General features: G+C 39.0%; 1 protein-coding gene across 3 annotated transcripts in view; it reads right to left on the bottom strand.

The window, feature by feature from the left end:
- The window catches only part of khdrbs2 (KH domain containing, RNA binding, signal transduction associated 2), a 165833-nt gene that overhangs the window by 107020 nt on the left and 36925 nt on the right, over positions 1-21888 (bottom strand). For all 3 annotated transcript variants that reach the window (XR_008565676.2, XR_008565675.2, XM_054750129.2), the window contains exon 3: positions 5616-5732. Coding sequence is in view for 1 of the 3 variants with exons in the window: in XM_054750129.2 (XP_054606104.1) it covers positions 5616-5732 (117 nt within the window). In the remaining 2 variants the exon portion in view is untranslated. The remainder of the gene's footprint in view (positions 1-5615; positions 5733-21888) is intronic.

Raw genomic sequence — 21888 nt, 5'->3', positions numbered from 1 at the left:
GCAAAAGATCCATGAAGAAAATCTTTGCATTTGCTCTCTGACTTGGATGTTCTGTGTGGTTCCACAAGAATAAGTTCCCCACAGCCTTGCTATAAAGAGGCTTTGTGACTGACTTGGTGCTGCAGATTATGATTGGTTCAGAGTAATATTAGCGAGTGGAATTTTACTTTTTTTCCCTTCCAGTTTCTTTGTGCACAGGGTCTGGCTATGCAGACCATAAAACCTTTTAATTTTTGAATATATTACCTCAGCAAAAGGGTGAAATGTGTGCACTCAAAACCTTGCAGCCTTAAATCTAAAATGAGTGTTAAAATGTTCAGTAAATTTACATCAAACTGCCTTTTGCATTGTTTAAAGGACTATTTTTAACATGTTATAGAAGACATTAGCAAAAAAAAGTTCAATTGCTTTAAGTTTCTGTTTTGTTTGGTCAGATGATTGATTTTTTTTGTAAATTAATTCATGTTTTGGATTAAAGAGACATCAGAGGTTAACAGATATATGTTGTTTGTTTAGATTTTTTTTTTGTAAAAAGATCGTATTGGAGATTTTCCTGTTTGAACATATATGAACATAAAAGCAGAAATCGCTTTAAAGAGTTTGTTGGTGATGTTACTTCTAGTTAATTTAAGTACAAAGTTTCTTTTTCAGATCATATTTAAATCTCTAAAAACTCTGCTGTGTTCACAATTAGGAAAAAAACATTTGGCCAAAAGTTTAACAATGATTATTTAAAATTGTTTCTTAAATTCCTCAAATTTTAAGGAGACTATAGGAACATTTAAGTCAGCAGGTGGCAAAGTTGAGCTGCTTAGTGGCAAATTGAACTAATGAATAAAGCAATTCTAAAGAGTTTATAACACTTGAAGCTATTGATTTTAAAATAATTTCAGTGATTCTTGAGGCAAAAACTTGACTAACTTTACACAGGACAGTGCTCTGTAGCCCTCTGCTGACCTGAAACTGCACATTAACAGGTATGTTGTTTGGGTAGGAACGCTAGTGGGAGATCTCTACCTGCTTTATGGCAATAGCAATTTAGTGTAGCTCATATAAAGTTAGTTTTTCAAAAGGAGAAGAAGAACGAGAATTTAAAGTTAAAGAGCTATTAGTTGTCAAATGACATTGCTGCATTTAACCGATTCATGTGGGAAGTGGTAAGGCGCAGACATGTCAGCACTCGGGAACTATTTTGTTGGTTTGACCCCCCAGTCAAACCCCTTAATGCTGAGTGTCAAGCAGGTAGGCACTGGGTCCCATTTTTAAAGTCAGTGGAATAACAATGGTGGATTTGAACCCACAATCTAACAGTCTCAGGGCAGACACTAGTACCACTAGGCCACTGAGCTTTATCTGTTGGTGTCATGGCAGAGCCTGGAAGTAGAAGTAATAATAATAATAATAATAATAATAATAATACATTTTATTTAAAAGCGCCTTTCAGGACACCAAAGGTCACTTGACAGAAAAATACAATCAATAAAATACATTAAAACAACAATAAAACACAATGAAGATAAAGAACGTAGAAAAATAAACAATTCAAATAAAATCAGAGGTCATAGGCAGATTTGAACAGGTGTGTATTGAGTCTGGATTTGAAAAGGGTGAAACTGTCAATATTTCTGATGTCTGGGGGGAGTGAGTTCCAGAGACGGGGAGCAGAGCAGCTGAAAGCTCTGCTCCCCATGGTAGTGAGATGGGCAGAAGGAACAGCAAGATGGAGGGAGGAAGATGATCTGAGGGAACGCGAGGGGGTGGTGATACTTATAAGGTCTGAAATATATGGGGAGAGATGTTGTGGATGGCTTTGAAGGTATGGAGGAGAATCTTGAAGATGGACCTGAATTTAACTGGAAGCCAGTGAAGATTCTGGAGAACCGGGGTGATGTTGTGAAAGTAAGGTGATAATTCGGGCTGGTGATAATACGGGCTGCTGAGTTCTGGACCAGTTGAAGTTTATGAAGGAGTTTGTAGGGGAGAACAAAAAGAAGTGAATTGCAGTAATCAAGATGGGAGGTGACGAGACTGTGGACAAAAATGGAGGCAGTGTGAGGGGTAAGGGAGGGGCGGAGACGGTTTATGGATCGGAGATGGAAATAGGCTGGCCGAGTTATGTTATTAACGTGAGCATGAAAACAAAGTGAGCTGTCGAGGATGACACCCAGACTCTTAACCTGAGGGGAGGGGGAGACTGTGGCGCTGTCAATAGTTAAGAAAAGCTGTCAGATTTGGAGATGGTGGATTTGGTACCAACAAGAAGAAGTTAAGTTTTATTGCCGTTGAGTTTGAGGAACTTAGAGGTGAACCAAGATTTGATTTCTGAGAGGCAGAGTGTAATGGAGGAGGGTGGGAGAGTGGAGTTATGTTTACTGGAAATGTAGAGCTGGGTGTCATCCGCGAAGCAGTGAAACTGGATACTAAATTTGCGGAAGATATTGCCAAGAGGAAGGAGATAGATTATGAAGAGGAGGCGCCCCAGGACAGAGCCCTGGGGCACGCCTGACTTGACTGGGGAGGGTTTTGAGGAGAAGGATTTTAACTGGATAAACTGAGTGCGGCCGGTAAGGTAAGAGAGAAAACAGTGGAGGGGGGTGTGAGTGATATCTAAGGAAGAGAGTCTATTGAGGAGGATGGGATGAGAAATGGTGTCGAAGGCCACACTCAGATCGAGGAGTAAGGGAGTAATGTCTTTGGAGGTGAAGAAAGGAACAGCCTACACCAGTTTGAGGAAGCTAGGAAGCAACAAAATCATGAACTGATGGTGACCTGGCTTTGTTGCTTCTGGACTTATAATTAATTATATTATTTTGTCCAACAATGTGGATCTTTTTACTTTGTGGCTTATGTAGTTTCAGTTGCCTCGTGTTAACGTTAGCATGTTAGCTACAGCAGGCTGCTGCAGAGTTGACAGATGTGATTCTGCTTTCCACCACTAGGAGAGAGAAGAAGGAAACATATTAAGTGTTGTTTTTAGTCAACATGTATTTCTTAGAATTAAAATTAATATAACTCTAAATTACTTTTAAAAACTAAATTAATATAACCATGTTCAGCGCCTTGGGCTTCCCGACAGGGTCGCGGAAAGCGCTTTATAAATAAAGCTTTGATTGATTGAATGATTGGTTGATTGATAACTCCCATAAAAAAATGTTCAGGCCTATTTTACTTCCTTAGACCCTGTCTTGACTTCTTGCACAATAATATTTTTTCTTTAATTTAGATAATTAAAAAAATTATTTAGAAACACTTGATTAAAACTAATCATAAAAAGTGGTAAAAGCAAAAAAAAAACCATTCATCAGCTTCTCACCTACTAAAGTCTGCAATTTGAATACTAGGACCAGTAGGAGAGAAGAAACACTATGGCTGAAATGGAGAGTGAGAGGAAACTTATCATTATAAAGTATAAAGCCCCTTAAAACTGAGGACAGCTTTTAAGCTGCTAATCCAGGCAAGAGTCCCCTTCCGCGCTGCTGTCACATTGTATTCACGTCGTCATTCCAGAGTGGGTTTCATTTTGCAAAAAGTATCAATTACATCCACTTTAAAGTCCTCCTAAAAGCCCCTGTATTATTTTCTCCCACCACGTCTTCTCGTCATAATGAAACGAAGTTCTGGTTTCACCAAAGACGTGTGAAGACAGCATGTCTTTTGTCATGTCAAGTTGTCTGAATCAGAGGCTACAATAATAATACCAATGTAACTCTATAGCAACCATGTTACGAGTGTGAATGCCAGACTCATATCTTTGTCTGCACACACGTTTGGGTATGCTTGACCGCAGGAGACCACAAATCAGTGCAAAGATTCATTTACTTTGCATTTATAATTTACGTTTACAAAATATTCGAATAAACAACAAACATGGGAAAAACCAATTTTATTTTTGCCTAGATGAGTTTTAAAAGTGTAAACCATATTCAGCTTTGTTTTGATGGAGCCAAAGGTACTTTTGTTTCTAAAAATATTTCTCCTACACTCTAAAAAGTAATTAAGAGGCTTAGTAGAAATCAATAAAATAAGTTAGATGACCTTGATAAAACCTCATAAAATCACTTAAATAGTTATTTGACTTGGATTTATTGAACTACATTTCTTAAAACTTTAACTTGTGTTTTGTGTTAAACTAGGGTATGTATTTGCATTTATTTTAGTGAAAAACATCACTACAGTGTTAATTTCGACAATACATTTTTATTTAGTTTTAGTCTTAGTTCAAAAGAATTTTAGTCACAAATAGGTCATCCAATTTGATTTAATTTTAGTTGTCTTTAAGTTGACTGAAAAATCTATATTTTTTCTTCATTTGCAATAATTTTCAACTTGTGTAAAGGAAATGTTAACTACAGCTACTTGAAACTGTAAATAAATAGGAAGAATTCACATTTCACACTTTACATCAATAAAACTCTATGTTTATAATTGTTTCTCAAACAATAATTATTAGAAAATATCAAAATGAACACAGTTTGGTTACATTAGAACTGACCAATCGAGAACCGACCGATAGTCCTAAGTCGATCCAGGTCCACCTTATTGTCATAAGCTGGCAGCCTTATCCTAGTTTACATGCACATTAGAAAACCGATCACTCAAATAAAATGTGTTCCACTCCGGTACAGTAGGTGGCGAGATGCGCCTCTTTATGTTGGCATTCTTCCGGTTAGCTAATAGCAACACAAGCAGTAAATAGAGGCTGGTGGGCATGGATATGTATATAAACACTAGATGGCGAAAGCAGGAGACGAGGGCGTAGCTAAACGGCGGCCATCTTACCTCAGACAACAGAAAGATAAATAAAGTTGATTTGATTTGATCAAGGTGGGACACCTGAACGTTTCTCCTCACTAAAAGCACTGCTAAAACACAGAACGCTGATCATAACAGTGCCACAAAAATAAAAACGATTAGACAAGATGTGCACTGTGCTGCTCCGTTACCTCGGTTTCGTTTGCTGAGCTCCAGCACCCTCTCTCCCGCCCTCGCTAGCTGCTAACAACACCGTAACACTTTTATAACCTTGCAATGTGAATCTTTTACCTCCAAAAGAACACAAACGTGGGGGAATTTTCTGTGGGGTGGTGTTGCTAATGCTAACAGTTAGCTTCTACCAGTCGAGACGTTGTCTGCTGATTCCTGGACGCTAAAACAATGACAGCCTTTCCCGTCACGAGTCACAGATTATCCAATCCGAGGCAAGATGTCCAGATATCAGGAAGTAAGAGTCCAAAATCCGTCAACTTAAAATACCTTCTCCTCTGGCTGACTCTTACTTCCTGATTCACGTGTGTCTGAGATATTTATTCCCCTGAATACGACTTGCATTCATTCCAGCCAGAGACCACTGCAAATGTATGGATTAAATTAGTTTCCCACGCCTTTCAAAGATCTATACCTTTAAAATGTATTCAATTATTTACTTTTTTGTACCATCTACAATTATTAATTTCAGCTTAATTTATTTAAGTTTTATGTATTCAATTGAAGTGTATTCAAGATATTTGACTGGTAAACATGTTTCTTCAAAAGTTTTAAATAAGTCTCAGTTTTATTTTTTGGACTGAAGAGCAGCCGTACAGCTGTATTTCAGCACAAATCAATACGTGTCTTACCTTCTCTTTATCCCTCATGGACCCCTTGCCAAGGATGGACATCTTCACTCCTGTCTCCTCTTGTAATCTTTTCATGGAATTCCCCCGCGGTCCCAACAGCTTCCCTACAAAGTTAAACTGTGAAACAGGAGGAGAGAGGGGAAAAAAGAGAGGAATCAGACAGCTCATTGGTGCTTCCAACATGTGTGAGCAGAACACCAATTCTGGGAAAAAAACTTCATTTGAAGACAAGTCTCTCTCTATGCGCTGGAGGTAAAAGGAACTTGATCTTTCTAGGGAGAAAAGGTTAAAGAAGTTTGTTGTCCGTTAGTCATCCTTTATCAGTATAATCTTACATTCCATTAACCATTCATCGTGACGGGAAGAAAAAATAAGAGCTGTAATGTAGCCAGTGGTAAATCAATATCATTTAGTCTTGTACGTGATGCATTAAAGGTGAACGTGACTCCACATCTGTGGTCGGGAGTGACACGCATGTCTATTCCTCGCTTGAACTGAACTCTCGCCACCAATGTGTCTTATTTGAGTTTGCCATCCGTGCTGGTCTGTAGAGGGAAAAAAATAGGAAAAAGGAGCTCGGACTCAAACCAATAACATTCCTGAAACAGTTCCAGAGGTCAGCGCTGAGATAAAGTCAGAAATAATGAGTTTCTTCCCAGTGGGAAATTAAGTAATACTATCCAGATGACAAACCATCAGATTCAAGCCTCGAGGCTCTGACTATCATTTCCCTCTCACTGTGCACTGACTCGTGCTCATTTTGAGAAAAGTATCGGTCCCGGGTGCTGCTGGCACCCCGTCGCTGAGATTAGCAGTGATTAATTTGAGTGGTTAAACTCATAATGCAACTGTAGTCCAATGTGTAGTTTATAACAAACATATCAACAGCTGAAAGGAAGTAAACACTTTGTGTAATTAAAACAAACATAAATACTTCTGAGAGTTATCAGTGTTTTTGACTTTCAGATCCTTGCTGTTGGATGAGGTTATAACAGTGCATCTCCAGAGCTGAACAGGTGGTCAGCCGCCCACATCCGCACACTCTGGCTAACCCTTAAATGATATTAACCTTTGCAGAATGCATCCTCTCCCACTGTGGATGAGCAGCTAATAACTTACTGCCAGCTGTGTGTGGCTGCTGCAACTCCAATAACTGCACACTCAGCTCCTTTCATGAACATCATTAACATCACAAGTGAATGCTGCAACCAGGAGAGCGAGGCGCCGCCAGGGGGGATGCAGGGATAAAACAAACCAAAAAAAAAAAAAAGGAAGAGAGGGGAAAAGAAAGCATCCCCTACTGTCCCTGCCCTCTGATCGGAGGGATTAAGGCACCTTTGTGGACGCCTTTCTTCAGAGGAGCTGCTGTGACAGGACTATCCTGTAGCTGGCAGGGAGCTGGAGAGCAGATGGTCGCTGCGGCTACATCAGGACCGAGCTCGCTGGGCGGTAGAAGAAGAGTGGCCTGTTTTCATTAAGCTAATGAATGTCTGGAGTCTCTCTGCTCCTCCACATTGAGCAATTTGAGCTTCAGAAAGGGGTGCTGTTCAGTGTTAAATGAGGTTTGAAATGATGCTATGTACCCCCTACAGTCTCAGCAATGATAACCATGCACATATTACAAGAAAGGGTGTTGGGACTCTAACAGCTATTTAGACACTTCAGACAATCAACAAATAGTCCATTATAAAGCGGGGAAACGGCTCGGTTTATTGTGTTTTACAGGAAAAGACAATTATTTAACTCAGATATTTTGATTTGTGAGACTTCTAACATGCTTCCACAGTGCTAAAAAGTAATTTCAGATGGCGTTCGGTGCCAACTCGAGGAAAAGCAGCGGATGAAGGTTAAGTCATATTGCACTAATGTGAATCTGCAAACCTGACAATGCAGCTGAGCAAAGCACATTTCTCAAGTAGCTTATTGCCTGAAGTGTATTTCATGGTTGCATTTTTGACCAAGATTACACTGACTCTATAGAAAATCAGCTGTGGTCATAAGAGCTGCAAATGTGCAAAACATAAGCAGTTTTTTTAAAGCACATTAACCAGTCTGATACATGCGGGCTACTTAGCATAATGGAGGAGACAGCAGCAAAACAACATATCATCACACGAGGAAGAAAACAAGCAAGCACTTCTTGTTTCCTCTAAAATGTTTTGTTTTGAAGTCTGCTCCGTGTCATCTCGCACAGTTGCATTTTCATTTGCAGCACTTTTCATTATGTTGCAAATTGCTTCCAAGCTGATAAATGTGGCACCCGGTTTTCTCATGTTTCATCACGACTCGACTAATTAAATACTTTGAGCTTGTTTTACAAGTTTTTGTAAATATAAATGCATGCTTGCATGAAAAAAATGTTAAAAAAAACTTTTTGTGACTCAGGAGGGAGCCATGTCAACGCTGATAAAATGCCTCAGGTAATGTTCATGTTCTTTTTTTTTACTGTCTACACAGTCAGTCAACACTATTAGAAGCACAATACTAAGTCTGTGGTGAATGTGTTTCACGTGGACGCTTATATCTGAGTTTTCGAGATGGAACCTCAACCAAAATCATCATTCCCCTTTGTTATGTGGGTGTGATTTTGAAGGGGACATATTATGACTTTTTCTTAACTTATAATAGTTCTATGGTTGACACTATTTCCACAAAGTCACTCTCACATAAAGTGTTTTCATTAGTTTTATTTGTTGACATTTTCAGTACCTTCCAGAATGAGTCATTTTAGGTAAACAAATGGATGTATTTTTTCTTTTGATTTTTTAGAATGTTTACAGAGACAGTAGGCGTGGCAGCAATAAATAATGCAATAGGTGAGTCTACATAATAAGTCTCCTTTAAATGAGATCAAACCTAATTTCTACTATCTACAGCTATTGTCCAACAAAGGGAGATCAAGTTCAGTTGACCCCCTCTTCAATTTTGCTGTGGCAGTATTTACAGTACGTGTAAAAGGGGTTCTTCATTTATTTCATCATTTTCATATTTGTTTTATCCTGTTCAGAGTCGTGGGGAGTTGACCTGTATCCCGGCAGTCAGTGGGTGAGAGGAGAGGCACACCCTGAACTAGTTTCCACTCCATCATATGGCCAGAGGAGACTTGAAGTAAAACTACAGAGAAAATGATGCCGTTTAACATAATGTTGCTCCACTCATGTGCGCTGTTCTGTACGCACAGCAGCTCATTTTGAGAAAGATGGCGATAAAACATTAAAGACAATGCTGACTGTTTTTAGGAACAGTCCAACACCTATAATGTACCAATCTGAGACGTTTAATGATTCAGATTACAAATTTATATAAAACTATTCCATCCATCCATGAGATATGGAGCCCAACCCACTTTGGTAAATGGGCTCAATTTCATGCCAAATTAGCATTTTATTTATATTTGATATGTAAAAATATTCCCTACAAGGAATTACATTTTCTAAAAATAGAAATGAGAATTTCAAGAGATAAATTATAACTATGCCATGGCCCTATCGTCACTCAGATTTCATGTGAGAACAATTAAAACACTCACCGAAAAAGCAATCTAAGGGGTGTTTTTATATTCAAATGATAAATGCGAATCAATGCAACCCTAAAGTCCCAAACTCACGTTTCCATGCTTCGATGATAGGTCCGTTTTATAGAAAGCATGAAAACCTTGACCAGCTACGGTGAGATGTATTGAATAACAGAAAAACATTTCGTCTTTCAGGTTTGAGAATGTACTGTCCTTTTCTGCAGAGCACCGGGGCCAGTCAACATGTCCTGAGGCGCATATACAGCCAGGTTAGTGAGCTGTGCTATTGGGGAAATCCAGGGCCTGTCTGATAGGAGGATTAACACCGCAGGCAGAAGTTTAGGCTTTAATGACAGCCGGGGATCACTTGGTGGTGAGTGTATCAGAAAAACACTTTCTATCTGCTTCACAGAGTTTAAATAAAGCAGATGAGTGGATGTTTGGGTCGAGTGTGACAGAGCAAGATTTGCTGTACACCTCTTTCGGAGTGAGGTTTTCTGTGGTTATGCTAAGCAAGGGCATCTGCCAATCAGGATTAACAACTGCTTTTGAGGCTGCAGATGTTTTAGGATTATTTAGAGTGATTTTAAATAATTGGGAGTTTTTTTTGTCTTGTATTTATAGAAATTCTAATCACAAATATACATGAATCATTTACAACTAAAAACTGTAAAGACGGCATTAATTTAGATTATTTTAATCCTCCAAACACGTTTTTCCAACAATTTTATGTGTGATGCAAATTTTCCTCAGCTGCACTGTAAAATCTGATTAGTTAGGCTCACTTGAAAAAAGCATGCAAACCAATTGCACTTAATAATAATAATAATTTTGCGTGACTAGATAAGTATCTGATGGAGCCATTAATGAATTAATGCTAAGTAAAGTGCACTTAATTGTTATTTATCATTAAATGTTACTTACAAGGTACTGTAATAATGACAAACCAGTACAAAGTACTTTGAGATGCTGTTAAAAATGTTTATCCAACACTAGCTGAAAAAACATGCACCTGAAACCCAACATGGCTGCTGGAATGTTTATGTTTATTTATTTAGCAGACACTTTTATCCAAAGTGACGTACAATTGTTAACCTATAGGGCATGTTGTGATCTTGAGGGAAACCGGAATACCTGGAGGAAACCCATGCATGCATGGGGAGAACATGCAACTCCATGCAGAAAGGCCACAGCCAAGTTTTGACCCGGCGACCTTCTTGCTGCGAGGCCACAGTGCTAACAACTGCACCACCATGCAGCAGGAATGATTATAAAAAGAAAAAAAGTAAAACCACCAAATGCTGAAACTTAGTTGATGAACCCGATCCATTCCCCCACACACCCAACCTCTGATCGTGTGCTTGTTTGGGTCACATATTACTGAGGTATTTGCTGAAATGGGGAATTGATAACATTTTGTTCCGAAGACTGGGCTGAAATTCTAACAGCTTTGCCCGACACATGCAAGCAGCTGTTAATGCTGAAGTGACACTAAGCTACAAAAGCTGTTTAGAAGCGTGAAAGTGATCAAGAGTGACTGGGTTTGCTGTCAGAGCAGCAGCTCCAGAGCTGCCCTGGTTGAATATCTTCTACAGTCAAGAACTCGAGACACAGAGATTTTAAACTCCAGCAACAGATGTAAATTGTGTCATCACTCGACATGCATTTCCCACTTTTTCTGATAAATAATCAGTCCGCCAATCAACAGCCCCACCACTTTATATTTGAAGCTATAGAAAGTTATAATTTGTCTGCTGGAGAAGCTGAAATGAGGAACTACAGACTATATTTGGGGGTGAAGGTGGATCAGTAGATGGTGGAAGCTGAGTGGTTGTCTTCTTCAGGCCTGACAGGTGTCGAATTGTCCTTGGACGAAATGTGTTGCCCTCAATATGCTAATCAGTGTGTGAGGGAGGGTTAAAAGAATCCATAGTGCAAATTCAAAATAGAACCTGGCTGCACAAACGCTCGCGTGCGTGCGTGTGTGTGTGTGTGTGTGTGTGTGTGTGTGTGTGTGTGTGTGTGTGCGTGCGTGTGTGTGTGTGTGCGTGCGTGTGTGAATGAACGAGGCATCATAAAGTTCTTAGAACCTAGATAAGGTCAAAAAGGCTCAAGAAAAATGTGAACCTTTTAAAATTTCAGGCGATCAAAATAGGCAACTGTAACGTCAATGTCTATATGAAGTTTCCTCATGTTAGATTACTGCAGGAAATGTGGATTCAACGCTAAAAGAAAAGTGATGGTGAAAACAAGCAGTGAGTTTCTATTCTGGAGCCAGCGCTATACTTGTGAGGATTTAATGGTACTATAGTGACAGGATAGATGTCAGCTGAGGAAAATGTGACATTTTCCTTCACCTGATGGCACTGCCTCCACCATCATGGCTGTTTGACGGATGATAAGCTTCACCACTCAAACGTCTGATTTCATTTGGACGTTCTCATTTTGTCTCTCCATTAAGATTAACCAAGCTCATCACTGGGCATTGTTTTAGCAGGAGATCAATAATTATTAAAAAAAAAACTGTTTTATGTCAAAATGTTCTAGTATGTTGTGGAAAAAAAATTAACACCACAGTTAATAGAAGTTCATGTGACTGCAGCAGTGCAGACTTGTTTTTGTGAAAAGTGATGAATTCATGTTATGCAGTCAGAACAATTTAAATATGGGTCATAAAAGCATTCAGGGTTTAATCAAGACATGATGCTGAACCGTAACTTTTAACAGGTCACCCTACTTGTTTTATTTGTGCATGTATCCATCTAAAAAACATGTCTGCTTCTGTTGATTTCCCAAATCATGGGCTTTTCTAAAAATAACTTTTTAGTTTGATGCTAAAAGTGTGATCTGTTTGCAGCTTGCCTCTTCTCCTCAGCTCAGCATGGCTCGCCTCCTGTCACATCACAGAAGCTTCAGCAAACATCATGAACGTCACTGTAAAGTCATACATGCGCTGTTTTAAAAATCCATAATTTATTGGATTACATCCATATATCATCAAATTCAGTGAGGCAATTCCACATTTTGGAGTTTTCTGGTTCATTTTCCTGCAGTATTTATTTTCTGGTTTGAATTTATAGTATTTTTTTTTGTTACATGAGCTGCCATTAGTTCATATTTCCAGCTTGCTGTTTGCTTTCCCTCAGCTCCTTTTCTGCTCATGGCACACCTGTTATGCATCTGTCATTCACCCAGCTGCCTCTCGCCTACTAACCACCTTCCAAGCATATATTCACCTTCTCTAAGTCATCGTCAGATCCTGCAATTTACTTGCTGTTATTTTTTTATTTATTTGTTTTGGAGGGAATTTCATTCAACATTCTCCAGACGGATGTTTACGTTTCCGTTCCGTTGTTGTTTTTCAGCCATGTTTTGTTGCCATTTGGTAAACTCTGTGTTCTCCTGTTGTTTGCTTTTTGGATTTGGAGCTGTCTCGTCAGCCTTTTTTTTTTTCACTGTAAAAATTTCTTTTGGTCCCCACAGAGGCTCTTTGCTTTCATATCTGCATTTTGGGTCCTATCACACATCTCAGCATGACAAAAAGTAAGGCAGACAAATGCTGTATCAGGTCATATTGAGTAAAGAAAGCTGTCAATGCTTTTCAGTCTGAATACATTTAGCTGCTGCTTTCACCCATCTGTAAATAGAGTTTTGTCCCATTGCAGACAAAATAAATGAATTTCTGCTATCTTTAAATTTGACTAGATACTTTATTTCTTTTGTAACACCCACAATGGATGGAAACCTCTGCTAGGTACATTTCTATAAATCAACTGTGTATATACTGGGGATGCTTCTAACATGGCAAGGCAATTTGTTTTTAATAAATCTCCTGTGCAGCATTGTGCCGGACACTAAATCGTCACACGAACATTCAGTCAGTGGGATTCCAGAGTGGAACTGCGATGCAATCATACAAGTGCTTAATTTTTATTCACACTCTGCGCTCCATCTACTGTATTCAGTACTTATCTAAGCGAAACACCTTTCCACATGATAGGCTTTTGTTTGGGACACTGATGTCTCAGTGCAGCCAAAAAATAGGATTTCTGTATGGCGGAGCAGCAGCAGCTATATATAAAGGTCACAATAACCTGAGACTGATAAGCTGAAAATTGTGGCATCGATACAAGAAAACATAATTTATGTGCCGTAAAAGCACCTGCAGAATACATAATTAAAAATGACAAGAGATAATTGCTTGAAGTAAAATTTAAACAGATGGGGTGATTTAATAAGGAAATGTGCAATTTTTTTACTCAATTGGTTTAGCAGGAAAATGTAAGATTCTGATATGTCTTAGCTTTTGAAGGAATACTGGCACTGGCACTCCTGGATGACTATGCCAACGGCAGGATCCGGATGGAGAGAGTGTTCAGAGATCACAGATTTCCTGGCACATGACGACGACTGGCTGATCAGCAGATTAAGATTCCCCAGAGCCCCCCTCCTAAACCTCTGTGCTGAGCTGAGCCCGGTGCTAGAGCGACCGACCCGCCGGACTCATTCAATTCCAGTGCACCTCCAGCTGTTGACTACTCTTGGGTTCCTGGCAACCGGCTCGCTCCAACGGGAATTGGCAGACAGGTAGGGTCATCTTGGCTTGATCGAATTGATACTATTTTAATTACTGCCCAAAGTTTATTTGGACAACAAATACATGTAACCCTTAGATCTGGAACATCTCAGTCATCCCTGAGCATCATAATGCTTGCAGTTTTGAATGGCATAATTGCAATGACAGTCCGATACATGAAGTTTCCCTACACTGTCGGAGAACAGGCCAACATTAAAGCGCAATTTGCAGCAATGTCTGGTTTTCCAAATGTAATCGGCACTAATGACTGCACTTATGTTGCTATAAGGGCTCCGAGTTAGAATGAATATATGTAAATAGAAAAAACATACATTCCATCAATGTCCAAATTATTTGTGGGTCAGACATGGTTCTAACAAATGTGGTGGCATGTTGGCCTGGGTCTACACATGACTCGTTTTTCCTGATGCACAGTAGTGTGGGCTACACGTGATGGCTGGCTCCTCGGTAAGTAGATCCACACTTATATTACTTAAACCACTGCGTATTATAATCATTGTGGTATAACACACAGGTGACAGTGGCTACCCCCTGAGATCATGGCTCCTCTCTCCCTTCAACAACCCGCAGAACGCAGAGGAGCTGCGATTTAATGAAGTCCATGGGCATGCACGCTCTGTTATTGAGCACGCCATTGGCTATATTAAATGCAGGTGGAGATGTTTGGATGGGTCTTGTGCCCTTCATATGTGCAATCCCGTCCAGGGGTGCGAGTGCGTAGGGTGTCCCCAGCCTCAAGTGTGGAAGCTGACCGCACCCCTTTTGCACCCATTACCCGCACTTCGGCAAAGTCTGCATCGTTGCAGACATGGGCGACGTGTATTACCCACAATCCATTGCTATGTGGGAATTTTGACAAGAAAGTAGAAAAATGGCTCGAGTGCCTTTTCTGAAAATTTGTATTTTAAAACTAAAGAAGTTAATTTTAGGACATTTAATGCTATTTATTAGGGATGGACAATATATCGGCATCAATGTCAGTATTGGCCGATGTTAGCCATTTTTTAACATATCTGTATCGGTTCGATAAATAAAACCGGGCCGATATTAACAACCGATATTTTTTCCAACTCGTCTCCATTTGTTTTCCTGTTTCATGAGGGTGAGGGGGCTGATGTGTATTTGTTTAGTCATGTGAACAGTGAATGAAATCATCTCAGAACCATAAATGTGTGTGGTGTGTACATAATAACGTAAATTCAGCTTTAATAATTTTCATTCTATACAAAATCTGCTGAATTTTAGAAGCATTACTGTCAGTATATCGGCAAATATCGGTTATCGGCCATATCAGTGATCTTAATATCGGATATCGGTATCGGTCCAACATTTTCATATCGGTGCATCACTAACATCTATTGATGCTCTGAATATTTTAGACTAAGTTTTAATGTGGACAGCAATAAATGGAAATTTTGTCAGGTTGTTTGAAAGTTCTTTTAATAAAGATTTTTTTAAATGTACAACAGCGACCAGCATCCCGGCATGCGTTGCAGTCGATGATGCAATGCTTCCTGCCCCAATTCGGCAATTCCTCCCACTTCCTCCAAGTGCGCTTCACATATGACCGTAGGGCGAAAGGTGGATCGGGTGACAGGATTTGGACTCTTATTTCCTGGTATTTGGACATCTCTCATCTGATTGGCTAACAGCAATGTGACTCTACCACTGACTGTTTGCTTCGCAATGTTGTTGTTTTATCTCTGCAAATAGCACAAGCCCCGAGGAGTTTTACCATGCGGTGGAGATGTTAATGCTAATGGTTAGCTTCCAATAGCTAAGACCTTCTCTGCTGTTTCCTGGACGCCAAACCAACAACAGCCTTCCCTGTCGTGAGTCTAGATGGGTGAGTCCATGAACTTTGAGTGACTGTGCCGTAGATCAGTCAGACATTTCAAATCCATCTATTTTCATCAGAAGCTAATGCAGGAGACAGGTGTAGGAGACTATTTTTATGTTCAGCCTGCAAGAAAAACTCAGTGAGTGATTATAATCAGAAAAAATCATAAAAAAAATGTTAGTTTTTTTCCTGTTTTCCACACCTTCAAACAGCTGAAAGATAAAACTCCACTGAAATGAAAATCAAAGTGAATTGTTTTAATCATATTTTTGCTAAGTAAATAGTAATTTAGTGACTATAATGATGATTTGTTTCAGTGATAAACTGAGACAAATACACGTATGCATCCTTTTTCCTATTTACTGAGATACATTTCCCTTCTATTGCATTCCTGAGAGGATTAAAAGAGACAAAATATCAGTGGGTCATTGGACACAAACTTCAAGGCCAAATTTATTTAATTTGACAGGCTGCAAAACAGCAGAAGGCCTCATTTAGTTTTTACTGCAGATGGCACACAAAACATCCAAACTGTCCACTTTAAATCACGCACGGCAACGGGGTGAATCTGTTACGGTATATATCATCTAAATCCACCTACAGAACATTATTATAACAGCTGCACACAATGAACCAGAGCAGGATAAGCACTCAGAGATGACAGGAGCGATGGGCAGGAGGGACGTTACTAATTTGCAGTAATTGTGCAGGTGAATTGCCAGGATAAATTACACAGGAAGTTAACAGTTCTCATTGTCACTGTGTTTATGTTTTGAAGAATGGTTTCGGTTAGTGGCTGGAACCAAATGGCAGGGGTAGAGCACTCAGCAAGGCCTGTGGGGCGCTGCAGTGGCGAGTGTTTACAGTGCAAACAGGGGTTGGAGGAGGGGCGATGCATAGGAAAACTGCGGGGTGCTGAGAGATGTGCTGGAAAGAATCTGGTCTCCTGCTGCTAATATGCCGATACCACACCAAGCACTGGAGGTCTCCTAGAGTCCATGCCTCCGCAATCCGAGCAGTTTTTTGGCTGCACGCCATGTGGGATATAGTCAATGAGAGATCACTAAGTTTTGCTTCATCAGTGCATTGTTAAAGAAAATATTACAGAAATATGCCTTTAGGATGTTTGGATGTAAAATGTAATTAAAAAGAGTGTTTGTGTTTTGGGAGGTCAGGATGAACTGTTTTCCCTTAGCTGCAGCTCTCTACCTACTCCATCAAATTATTAGCGGTTACTTTATCTTAGGACACCACAGCTTTATTATACAAAAACTCTGCTGCTAAGATTCCATTCATCAAAGGCATTTCCAAACAATCTGAGGCATATTTGTTTAAAATTTGTATTGTTTGATTTGGCTCATTATGTTTTCTTTTTATTTTAATGATCATTGCCAGATTTTTGTTCACACCAACACATGATGACACCTCAGAGGAAACTTGCTTTTTGACAGCCAAAGGTAAAAAAAAAATACTTTATTTTTTTAACATATCTGAACAAAATAACTGACACTGAAACCACTAAAAGCACTAAGCAGATAATTGGGTAACAGACTGAGCGGATTTCCATCATTGCTATTAAGGTTAGTCATCATCACACACCGGTGAAATGACATCTCTGCATTTGACCTATCCCCATGGGGAGCAGTGAGCTGCAGCACTGGCTGCACTCGGGAACTATTTGATGGTTAACCCCCAAATCCAACCCCTTAAAGCTGAGCATCAAGCAGGGAGACATTGGGTCCCATTTTTAAAGTCTTTGATATGACACGACCGGTTTGAACCAGATTTGAAGCCCGATATCCCAGTCCCAGGGCGGACACTCTACCACTTGGCCACTGAGGAGGTTTTAAGAGGGTATTAATCCATATTTTATAAATGTTTTAAAAAAGCCACCCCTTGCTCATAAACAATGATTTATGTTACATGTTGTGTCTTTATCTGGATTTAATTATGTAAGTTAGAACTTTTTTGTGTGTGGTCTTGACCAGGTTTCACTTGTTGTTTTAAATTTCAATGGAAGAAAGTAAAAAGAGTGGATTAAAGAGGTTTTAAAACCGCTCAGATTTCCAAAGTTTTATTTTAACATTCTTTTAAATTCTGAAATGGTTTCTTACAAGGGACACTTGGTTATTTACTGGTTGAAATATCACAAGCAGCTAAATATGGCACTTCCAAATTATCTAGAGCTCACTTTTGGCAGAAATGCACCATGTTGCATAAAAAGTAATTATGTGACTCAAAATGATTATTAGCTTCTGATAGAAAATCAATGGTGAAAATCTAGAATTTGAAAATCCTCACAGATCTGTGAATTAGCATTCATGGACTTACTGACCTTACCTAAGACGGGGAAGGCTGTTGATGATTTAACGTCTGCTAATCAGCAGCAAACATCTCTGCTAGTAACTGTTAGCATTAGCAACTTCACGCCACAGCAGAAGTCCTCCAGGCTTGTGTTATTTGCGGAGATAAATCATCAATGTTGGAGTCAGTGGTAGAGCCTGCTGTTAACCAATCCAAGGCAAGATGTCCAAATACCAGGAAATAAGACTCCAAAACCTACCGTCTGAAACTCAGCTAAGACGTTGCAGACGTGGCCCTGCTGATTCAGGGGTTTGCGGGCTTTTTTTGTGCCCTGAGTACTGCTTGCAAGGCATTCCTTCCTTCTAGAGACCATTGCAAATGTATTGATTATACAAGTAAACTACTCCAATAAAAAATGGAGGGTTTTCAGCTTTTTCCATTAAATAATCAGATTGAATATTATGCATGTAATATTTTTTTAGATCTCGTTTTCCACAGATATCATCATTCCATATTATATCTGCGTTAGTTTTTTCCCCTTAATTTTAAAACTTAATAATAGAGACAAACAGATGGTTTAAAAATGACTACAAATCTCTAGATATTTACTGAAGAGGAACATCAAAAATTTCTGACTTTAATCAGAGTCCTGATTTATTCTCAAATTTCTGACTTTCTAAGAATTCTCATGTTAATTTCGGAATTCTGAGGAAAAAATGAGAAAATTCTTTTGTGGCACTAATCATCTTCTGTAGAATTAATCATAAATGACAATTGTCTTTTTTCCTAAAGGCCTTTGATTGATTGAAACGTTTATTTGAACATAAGACAAAATATTTTTTAAAAATCAATGAACATAGTAGAAAAGAAAAGATATACCAATAAAAAAGAAGTCTTTGTCCAAAGGGAGTAAGAAGCAAGTGCTTATTCAATCCCACCCCCTTGTCTCACATTACTAACTTACTTTACAAGTTACCATACATACATACATACATACATACATACATACATACATACATACATACATACATACATACATACATACATATCAATATATTTATGCAGCTACTAATGAGAGCATTTTTGCATCAACATTTTATGGTACTAGTGATAGTAATAATAATAATAACAATGACAATAATAACTTAAACAACAGCAAAATAATAATGACAATATCATAGTTTCCATAACCTCAGAGAACCTCATTTTCATATCCATTAATTATATTTTTTTTATTACAGTGATTTAAATTTGTTTATATTTGGACACTGTAGCCCATTCCACAGTTTCACACCACATGCTGATACACAGAAACTCCTTTTAGTGGTTCTTACCCTAGGCATTTAAAAATGTTTAGTCTTTCGTAAATGATATCCCTCATCACTCTGGTTGAAGAGCTTTTGAATATTATGTGGCAATAAGTGCTTACTAGCTTTAAACATGATTTGAGTTGTTTGATAATGAACCAGGTCTTGAAATTTAATGTATTTTGACTGTAAAAACAAAGAATTTGTATGATCCAGATACCCAACTTTATGAATGGCACGTATTACCTTCTTTCCCCAAAGCTCTGTACAATAAGTGAGATATGGCAGAACTAATGAACAATACAGAATGTGGAGTGATTTACAGTCCAACAGTTGCTTCATTTTATTTATAATTGCAATGTTTTTTTTGCTGCTTTGGTTTGTATGTGTCTAAAGCCGGGGACACACCGGCCGCGGAAGCACCGCGAAAATGGGACCACCTTCATTCGGCGCCCTTGTTAAGCTATTCTATAGACCACATGGGCCGCCGAAGCGCTGCGAATCGCCTCGCGCCAGCGCGCGCCGGCGCTCCAGCCCGCGCCGTGCAGCGACCATTTCGGCGTTGGCTCTATTTTTTTCGCGAGCCGCGGGTGAATCGCGTCAATTCTGGCAGGAAGTCAAACGTAGACATAAGAGGCAGGCCGGTAAAGTTAACAAAATAAATTATTTCAAAATAAAATTCTGCAATAGTCCAATGTGTTCGTAAACAGACACTGCAGAAAAACCACACGAACACGCACACACATACACACACATCGAACTTGTGTGCGTGTGTGACCACGTGAAGGGGTGTGTGGTTTTGGGTGTCTTTTCACCGGAGCAAACAGGACAGAGAGGCAGAAAGTCTGAGGCAAGCAGTTAGGATGGATGACTTTAAATTAATTATGGAAGTTGAGAAACACAAGGAGCTGTACGACCCCCGAAAAACATGATTATTTATGTGCCCATTTCGGAAGAAACTGCTAGGATACAGCTGCAGAATTGGAGTGGGTTCCAAGAGATTCAACTGGCAGAAACAACTCATACCATAGGTTCACACACACACACACACGCACACGCACACGCGTACAAACACTCAAACGTAGAAGAAAAGAGCTGAGGAAAGGCAGAGAGGAAATGGAGGACACCAAGTGTTTAAAAGAAAAACTACAGCTGGGCCGAGGCGCGCCTCGACTGGGGCGCGTCTGATCTGAACTGAGGAGCGGCGAGCAGCGGCCGAATTTCATGAGCGATTCGCTTCTCGGCGCTTCGCGGCGCTTCCGCGGCCGGTGTGTCCCCGGCGTAATGTGGGGCTTCCAACTGAGTTTATTGTCCAGTATCACACCCAAAAATTTGATTTCATTAACATTCTCAATTTTTCCATCGTCACTCTTTATACATACTTCTGTTTTGTTTTTACAATTACCTTTGTTTTTTCAATATTCAATGATAATTTATTATTATTCATCCATTATTTTTAGTTTACTTAATTCTTTAATAATAATATTAATTATTTCATTGAGATCATTTCCAGCATAGAACAAATTTATATCATCAGCAAGTAAGATCATCTTCAGAGTTTTGCAGACTTGAAAAATGTCATTTATATATATTAAATAGAGCAGGTCCTAATACTGACCCTGGGGGGCACCACAGGCAAACCCCATACTTTCAGAAGTGACATCATCCTTTTTCACAAATTGTTGTCTCAGATAAATAATTGGTGATCCAGTCCAGTGCTATTCCCCTAATGCCATACTGTTGTAGCTTGTTTATGAGAACTGAGTGATTTATTGTATCAAAATCTTTCCTAAAATCTATAAATACTCCAATAGCACATTTACCTTTATCTAATGTATTAATTATTTCATTGGTTGCTTCCATTATTGCAAGTGCTGTTGTCCTCTTTTCTCTGAATCTGTACTGACTATGGTTTAGTATTTTGTGTTTATTTAAAAAGTTTTCTAGTCTGATATTAAATAGTTTTTCTGGGATTTTTGAAAATTGAGGAAGAACTGATACTGGCCTGTAGTTGTTAAATCGATGTTTATTCCCTTGCCTAAAAATTGGTATTACTTTAGATACTTTCATTTTCTGAGGAAATAAACCAGTTTGGAAGGATAAGTTAAATATATAAGTTAATGATTTTAGAATACCACCAATAACTCTTTTAACCAACACCATATCAATACCGTCACAATCAGTGGAGACTTTGTTGTTACATGTATCCTTGAAACAGTTGTTTTATTCTGGTGGACTGAGGGGGGAATGGCTCTTTGGATTGTAAATGTTGCAGACACTCAGGACCCCAGCTCTAATCTCCAGTATCTCACAGTGACTTGTGCAAAATGTATTTTATGAATATTCAAACTCTAACACAAAATAAACTCTTGCTAAACTCGACCACTGGATGCAATGGGAGCGCTATTTCCTCTTATAAATATGCACAGAATTATATACAAGTACCCTTTAAGCACAGCATTTATTGTAAAATTTTCTAAGATATTCTTTGCATAAACCGCTGTAATTTTGAACATTAGATGTCTACCTCGTGCATAATAGCAATTACTCACAAGTTTAGCAAAGAAACACTCCAAAATGACTAAAAAAATCTATTTATTGCAGTGTTGACCTAAAGATTTATGTATCTTCAGAGCAAAGCATAAGAGGTGTTCCAGACATGTGCTCTTCCTGATTCGTCTCAAGATATTTTTCTTAAAATGATTAAATTG

Source organism: Nothobranchius furzeri, chromosome 12 (genome assembly GCF_043380555.1).
Source record: "Nothobranchius furzeri strain GRZ-AD chromosome 12, NfurGRZ-RIMD1, whole genome shotgun sequence".
Classification (NCBI taxonomy): Eukaryota; Metazoa; Chordata; class Actinopteri; order Cyprinodontiformes; family Nothobranchiidae; genus Nothobranchius; species Nothobranchius furzeri.
The sequence above is the reverse complement of the archived record's forward strand: the minus strand, read 5'-3'. Positions and strand labels throughout refer to the sequence as shown.